The following is an 8,295-nucleotide window of genomic DNA, read 5'->3' as shown; positions in this document are numbered from 1 at the left end:
GAACGAGCATTAAACTCTTGTAGGCGCAGGGGTTTGACCTGTATTTCATCTCTATGTTAAAGGTCCTAAAGCCTTTGTGCTTCTCGGGGGCCAGCCCTAGCTTCCGAAGGCACATACCCGTGTAGACATCATCTATTGGGTAGAGCGCTACATGGCGGGACACATTGTGCAGACGAGCAGCGACGTCACCAGAGTAAAGGTATCCACCGCCTCCTGCATATGGAGGGTACGTCCCAATGTACATGCCCTCTGGGATGAAGTATTTGACCTTCTTGTCTCGGTGGGGCCCTGCGTTGGTTATCAAGTCACCCACAAACAGGTCCCTGGCTTTGGGCTCTGAGAGGCCCTTAAGGAAGTCCAAGATGTGGTAAGTATTGACAAAGACGTCGTCGTCGCCTTTGAAGATGAAGCGAGCACCAGTGCAACGAGTCTGAATCCACTCCAGGAAGAGAACTTCTTTGACAGTCAAGTTGAAGAACGAATCCCTGAAATCCCACTGGATGATGTCTTTATGACTGATGCTCTCATAGTGCAGCATCTTGGACAGATCCGGGTGGTGGTCCCCAGCTGTGGCATTGCCGAGAAGGAAGATGGTAACCACCGTCTGATTAGCTATAACACCCGCCTTTCCCCAGGACTGACGGATGGCCTGGCGCCGGTCGAAGTGCGGCGTCAGGGACTTGACAGCCAGGAGCAGGAACGGAGGCTCCCTACAGACGTCAGGCTGGTCCACCATGATCGGGTAGGAGCGGCAGTGCATGTAAATCAGGAAGTCCTTGAAACGTTCCGGTAGGGAATTGTAGTCTTTCACCTGAGTGGCAACCCTGGAGTTAGGCTGGCAGGGGTCAGAGGTCAGGCTGGTGTCGTTAGCCCAATCAGGCAAGTCTGCATCGCTGTAGTTAGCCCCCAGGATGGGATTGTTCTGAAGGTCCAGAATCTGCTGCTGGAGATTCCAGTAAGCCGGGCTGGGAACCAGTTTGTTCCAGAATGGTTTGGAGGGGATGCGGACCTTATTACTGTTTTTGTCTTGACTGTTGTGTCGGGAGATGATGATGAAGATGAAGAGGTTGACCATCATCACTGTCACCAAAAGCTTCAGCCTCCTCCACAACAGCGCCATGACAGTGTCCTTCCCCCGTCAGCACCTGAGCACACAAACAGAAAGAAATAAAGATGTCAAGGGTAGGAAAATACTTTTGTTTATAAGTTGCATTTGAATCCCATATGAGAGAAAGGACAACCTGGGAGGAGTTCTAGTTGATCACAGACAATGTGGACAATTCTATTCAGAGTCTGATGAAGCAACACAATGTACACCATCACAACATTAGAGTGTGACAGTGGTAAGGGCCAAACAAAAAAAAGCAGAAAGCTCAAATGCAAATTCAGGGAAAGCAGCTGCTCAACAAGCAAGACACAGAATAAGTCCTTTAGATATGTACTGTATGTTGCTCGGTGACTCATAACTAATTACCATTACTGGAGGATGACCATTTTACAAGGAGGCATACAACAATCTGTAGAGCCAAAGATTTAAGTAACCTGTCGCTCCAGAGATTTAAAATTGAGAAAAAAAAAGAAAGCATAACTATCTTTGCTATACATTAATTAAAGTGGGGCTTATGTGTAAACTGCATGTAGCCGTGTATTTCACGGTAACTAACCAAATAGGTCTATAAATGGTAAACTTCTGTAAAAAAAAACAACCTGTGTGATCAAGCTCTTTAAACCTTAGTTGCATGAAAAATCTATTACAGTCTTGAGAGGAATTTATGATGGAATAATTATTGATTTTTCAGTGTAACAATCATGTGCTTTCCATTTCAGGGAAAACAAGATAGTCATCACAGTTTGTATGGCCAGTTAGGGTTGGCACAATGGTGACGTTTGTAGTTTCACCTCTTCTCTGTTAAGAAGGAACGGATGGGAAGAATTTCAACCACAAGACCATTGTGATATGAAGTCACATGAATATGCACAAAACTTGTATTTATTACAAACGGCTGGAGGAAACTTCAGAAGAGAATATCTTAAAATCCAAATCGCATTTCCACTTCTAACTAAGAGTTAGTGTCTCTGTCTCTCTCTCAAATACACATCAGCGCTTAAACTGGTTAACCAAAAGTCAAATCACAAATCCTCTTCTATTAGTCTGGCAAGCTGTGATGTTTATTACCTGCTGTACAACATTTAAACAGAGAATCATTCTGCAAATTAACAATCAACAGATGCCCTTCAGGTTACCAAGCAGTGTGTAACTTTATGAGTCATCAGCCAGTGTGTGTGTGTGTGTGTGTGTTGCAGCTTCACCTAAATGAAGACTGAAAAAAAACAGAACTATTTTTGGTACAAACATTTACCCGCCATGTGGCAGACAGCCCTCTGAAACTTACTTCTCGCCAGGGGGCACTAAATGCTTGCTCTTGGGGTAATTACTGGAAATGTTGAGCCTTTGTAAATTATAGTGTGTTCTAGACATACTCTGTCTTGCGATAACTCGTTATGATTTGATACAATAACTAAAGCTGAAAATGTACCCGCATTTGGCAAGTGTTAATATAGAACCCTGAGTGTGTGTGTGTGTGTGTATATATATAACATGACTACAACCAGAGCATACCGCTTGTCTCTTTTGTTGAGTGATAATGAAATGTTGCTTACTTAATTTAAGCTATATAACGACAGAGGACAGTTTCAATAAAGCAAATTTTTTGAGGCAGTATTGTCACCTTGGTGTTGTCCTTCATGGCCAGTGTCAGTTTAACCAAAAAAAAAGAAAAGAGATGAGGACAACATGCGAGTAGAGGGTTCGAACAGTTCCAACGGACAATACAGCCTTTCAGGAGTTTAGAGTGTGCCTCAGGTTTCTGCTTTGGCAGGCTCTCACATCCTAGCTGATACAGACTCTTTGCAGGTCCCCCTTTCTTTGGCTTTTTTACTGAAAGCGTACTGTATCCTGCCCCCCCCCCTTCTTGCCAGTGAGTAAGCCACATCGACTGTACATCTGCTTGAGCCAGATATAACTCCCAGAGATAACTATGCCTTTGAAATTCTTGTGCTAGTAACTTTTCTATGCCAGATTATCAGAAAACACTGAATGACAAAAACAATCCATATTACATTATTTTCTTTATCTTGATAGCTGGCAGTAGAGTAGTGACAGGAAATGAGGGGAAAGAGAAGGGATGACATGCAACATTATCCCGAGCCAAACTGATGACTACATGGCCAATGGCTTAAAGTGCTCATATTGTGAAGAAGGAAAGATTTGGAGTTTTATTTTTTGTCTCTGATGCTTCCACATGCATAGAAACTTGGAGTAAAAAAAAAAAAAAAAAAAAAAAAAACTAGCTAACTGTAGCACATGATAGTGCTAGCATGCTAGCTCACTCTCATTGCCAAAACACTGCTACAACCCACACTAGTTCACCATAAGCTACAAAAGAACTACCTCCATGTCCCTGTTCTGCAGGTATTCCACAAGTGTCCCTCGTCTAGAAGAAGTCTCCCAGCTGATCCTGTCTTGGACTGACCAAAGATGGAGAAAGAGTTATCTAGCTGATGGGATCCTACTACTACTACTACTACTACTACTACTACTACTACTACTACTACTACGACGCAACTCCCATAAAAAGATAGTGTATAAGTGAGATGTCTCACTCTGTAGCTAAAACACAAACCTAAGCACACAGGGTGAAAACAGAATCTGCAGCCATCTGCAGTACAACAAAAATATGGTGTTTTTTGAAAATGATACCATGTAAACCTATTCTGGTACAACCTCAAAATACAATTATGAACTGAAAATGAACATAATATGGGCGCTTTAAACCCCTGGGCTACCAGGACCCCTTACTTGAATTTTCCAATTTCAATTCTGAGGCTGTAGACTTCAAACTACACATATCCTGTAAAAACAACACTTGAAACAAACTGATGACTGGATGATTTAAAAAAAAAAAAAAAAAAAAAACTCTAAAATATTATATATATATATATATATATATAAAATATATGAGGTCTCAGCATTTGGGAGACAGTCATTTGGGGGCAGACATGTTAGAAGCTCTGTTGGGCTGCGCTTAGGAAAAGCAAAATTGTGGAGCTAAATGCTAACATCAGCATCATTCCAACATGCTTAAAATGACAACTTAATATAAGAGAAATGAAACACAGCCTGAGAGCAATAGATGTTCTAATAGATGGACACAAAAAGAAAATTTATTTAAATGTTTGCTCTCTGTTATATAGTGAAGAACACTAAAGACAACTTATTCAGGTGCGCAAACTTTACCTTTAAGTTAAAATGGATCCCTGACTCGTGCTTCAGTGGGCTTATCTTTCTCTGCACCACTGCATACAGTATATCCTTATTCCCTCTGCATCGGGTTGCTCTCTCTGCTTCCTAGCAACAACTCTGCACTGCTGCGCCCCTGTTTGCTTTCTTTCCTCCCTTGTTTACCCCCTTTCTCCCCCACCCCCCTCACCTCCTCTACCTGCCTTCTCTAAAAGGTCAGTCACATTTACAGTTTAATGAAACATAATCCTGAAGGTATGTCAGTGTTATATAACCAACAAGGACAAGCACAGATATAGCCTTTTCTTTTCAGACCTCCTCCTTTCTCGCTTTTTCTCATGAACGATTAAGCTTTCCTGTCCTCTGCATCCCCATACAAACTAGGGGACTTCTGGGAAATGGGTGGGCGGAGGAAAGGGGGAGGGGGGAGATTCTAAAGAAGGAACAACATGTTGACAAGACCACAGCATCCGTACGTCTAATTAACCATCAGTAGCGCAAGGCTAAACATACGCCTACCTGCATCACCCTGATGGAACATCTGTGGCTGGTTAGAAGACATTGGTTTCAACAAGGGTGTTTTAGCTGATGCTTCCAACTGGGGATCAGGTAGGTTTACTATATAACGGCTGTAATAATCTCAAATATGGCCTTCGATGAAACAGTTTACATGGAAACTAGAGTTTGGTCGGTATCCATATTTTGATACCGTCAAACCCCCTCCTTCCCAGTATTACCGTGACTAATTAAAATGATGACGTATGGCTCAGACGGCGTCACCAAACCGTTGGCTTGTGCCAGCACCATTCAGAACCTGAATACCAAACGCTAGTACTGAAACACCTCTCCCTTCTCATTAGGTCCAACCCCAAATGCTGCCAAATTGCAGAAGTCGCGTTCTTCGTCGAGACCAGGTCACTCGGTGTGCGACTTGCCATCTCCCCCCCCCCACCTCGCTCTTCCACACTGTCACGTGATGACAACCACACATATGCATTTTCAGGCATTAAAGAAATTATGTAATATTTAATCCTTGTCTTGTCTATGCATTTTTTTAAATGACGTATGGAAACTGATACCGTTGCTATCTTTAAGACCCCGCGCTATACCGTATTACCGCCCAACCCTAATGGAAATTATTCCACTCACATTCCAGTTTTAATGCCAAAGAAAAGAGCAGATTTACAACAGGGGGAGCACTCATCACATTACTTTTTTTTTTTTTTTTTTAAGTGTTCAGGGATTTCCCTCCAATATTCAATTGCAAACTCCTTTCCGTTTTGTTGCTGCTGTGGTTTAAACCTGCAGTGGTCTTGTGTCAACTTGTGCACACACAAGAAAAAACTAAAAAAAAGCAGCCCAACAGGAAGCACAGCACGTTTGTACTTAATAGTTGTACAAAGCGCTTGTAAATGACATAACCGTGGAGGAGGGAAAAAGTCCGCTCAGGGGAACATCTTTTGCTGGATTGACTTTTTAAATGTATGGAGATGCTAATAGTTTTATATGTACGTGGTAATGCATAATAATCAATAATGATGATGTATGAGGAAGGGGAATCGGATATAGGAAAATACAAAAGCACCAGAGAGCAGTGAGGAGGCAAAGCAGAGCAACCTTAGTTAACCCTAACCCTAGTTGCCTTAACTGCCTTAAGTGAGTTTAGCAATAGTGTGTGGAACCATCAGTATTACTAATGCCATTTGCAGTCAAATACAGGCCAGTCTACTTAAAATACACCAAAGTGTACATGTTTTAAATGTCCTTTACTAAATGAGGAATAGTCAACATTTCTTAATTCGGCTTTGCCTATAGTGACTATGTTTGGATTATGGTAATGAGAAATTTAGCTGATCTTGCTTTTACTGTATGTGCTGTACCTTACCATCTATAAAGATTTCTAACCATATTATATCTCCTGTCTCCATTTTACAGTCTTCTCTCACTTCAAATCCACACAACTCTCAGTTCAGTAATGAAATAAGCTTGGTAAAGACCTATACACCCTATCACAATCTGCAGGATTCAATTGTTAATCACATATCCTGTAAATAATTCAATCAATAATGAACATCCTGTATAAAAAGGTGAATTAGTTTAATTTAAATTTAATTCAATTATAAACTGAGCTGCCTGCTCATGCAGGCCATGTGTTATTTGTATACAAGATATTCTGTCTATGGAATATGTTACGTTCCGACTGGAGTGAATTTAACTTAAAGCATCATGGTGTACTGTACCAGTCAAAAGTTTGGAGACACTTACAAAGTTCCATTTCACTTTATTATAGACATAATACCAGCTGATCTGAGTGGATGGCTGAACTTTAATGCAATATCTACATTGCTCATTATCAGCAAACATTCATCCAATGTTCCAAAGGCACATTCTGTTCACTAATCTGATGTAATTTTAAAAATCTAACTGAGAAAACATTGGAGAACCCTTTTGCAATTATGCAAGCACATAACGTATTCTGAAAACTGCTGCCCTGCTAAAAAAACAAAACAATGTAACGGATCTCAGCTGGTATTCTGTCTATAATGCAGTGCAATGGAAATTTCTATGTGACCCCGAACTTTTGACCAGTGAATCTACAGGACAAATTCAATGTAATAGAATCAATCGTTTTTTTTTTTTTTGCATTTGGTTATCTTGATTATTCCCAGACTGCAACTTCACCTACAGTTTACCATGTAGATAAATGCATTGAGACTGGAGAGCATGTGTACAATGTGTTGAATCTTCTTGTTAGGTTGAGGTTTTGCACCATGAGTCAGAATTAAACACTTTGCAGCAAAAAGGTACCCAGGGAAAAAGCAGAGCGCAACAAACCAATGATCAAATTCAACTATCATGGTCTTATTTTTCTAAAACCAATTAACTGATGTTTAAATAATCTGGAAATTATATTTTTAGGTTAAAATTTTACATACTGCAAAATAGATCTTGAAGCTAAGAACAACACCGAGCCAGATGGACTTTGATGCTGTATTATTTTTATTAAATCAGCACAGACAGCAGGGCTGATTACATCCGCTAGTAATTTACTGGACAATGCCAGGCTGTGTTTACCATTGTGTGTTTCCATCTGATAAAAGGTTCAGTGAGGTAAGTCATCTTACATTTGTGGGGGATGGGTTCAAGACAGCAGAAAACAATGTCTGTGGCAGGTTAAAAGAGACGGGTTTCTGTGTGTGCGTTTGTGCGTTTGCCTCACTGAGTTTGAGAATTAATCTAAATGAGTTTCCGGGTTTCGATTGGACAAAATTAAATTCTGTATGAAGTCAGGCGTTGGCTGGTACTAGGGATGGACTGATGCCACTTTTTTTCAGACCAAGTTCAAGTACTTAACATTTGGGTACTTTCTAATACGGAGTACATATACGAGTACTATAATATAACAGCATTACAGTTACAACAATGACTTTGAAAACTTTCATTAGCACCTGATGCACCATGAAGTCCAGTTGGTGTCCACACACTTTACCGCTCGTTGTTTGTTTATGTGTTGCCACACGGGTGACTTTATCGATACTCGCATCGATCATCCCTGGTTGGTACAAGATGAAATTAAATGAAATGTTGACATTTTCTTGAACACACTGTTCCAAATGTAATCATCTTCAAACAATTAAATGCCAAAACTTACTGATAAGTTGAAGCACTTTTAAAGGTCAAAAATTGTGGAGATAGAAAGGTTTTTCTAAATGTAAAATGACTTTGATGCATGGGTCACTTTAACTTACTCTTTGACAAAAGGAATGTGTTACTAAATCATACGCTGCCTGTGTTTCTGAAAGTGTGAGTAGACACCTTACCTTTGCAGGTTAGAGGGCCTCCTCAGCTTGTGTCGTCTTGGTATCTCCTCTCAGCGCTCTTACCCCATACTTAGCTCCGCCCTCTGGGAAACCACAGCCAATGGAGGGGGAGGGTCAGGAAGGTGAGAGGGAGTAGAGCGTTGGAGGGTCAAACCTGAAAAACAGATGAAAACC

The 8,295-nt window shown here is 40.9% G+C and overlaps 1 protein-coding gene across 1 annotated transcript in view; it reads right to left on the bottom strand.

The window, feature by feature from the left end:
* Nucleotides 1-4: 4 nt before the first annotated feature.
* The window catches only part of b3gnt2b (UDP-GlcNAc:betaGal beta-1,3-N-acetylglucosaminyltransferase 2b), a gene marked incomplete at its 3' end in the record, with an annotated part of 23,161 nt that continues 14,870 nt past the window's right edge, over nt 5-8,295 (bottom strand). Inside the window, exons 2-3 of the mRNA XM_032541673.1 lie at nt 8,122-8,204; nt 5-1,145 (exon numbers count right to left, since the gene is read on the bottom strand). Of these exons, the coding sequence (XP_032397564.1) occupies nt 5-1,120 (1,116 nt within the window). The remainder of the gene's footprint in view (nt 1,146-8,121; nt 8,205-8,295) is intronic.

The sequence above is a fragment of the Etheostoma spectabile genome, chromosome 17 (genome assembly GCF_008692095.1).
Source record: "Etheostoma spectabile isolate EspeVRDwgs_2016 chromosome 17, UIUC_Espe_1.0, whole genome shotgun sequence".
NCBI lineage: Eukaryota > Metazoa > Chordata > Actinopteri > Perciformes > Percidae > Etheostoma > Etheostoma spectabile.
This window is presented reverse-complemented; position numbering and strand designations above follow the sequence as displayed.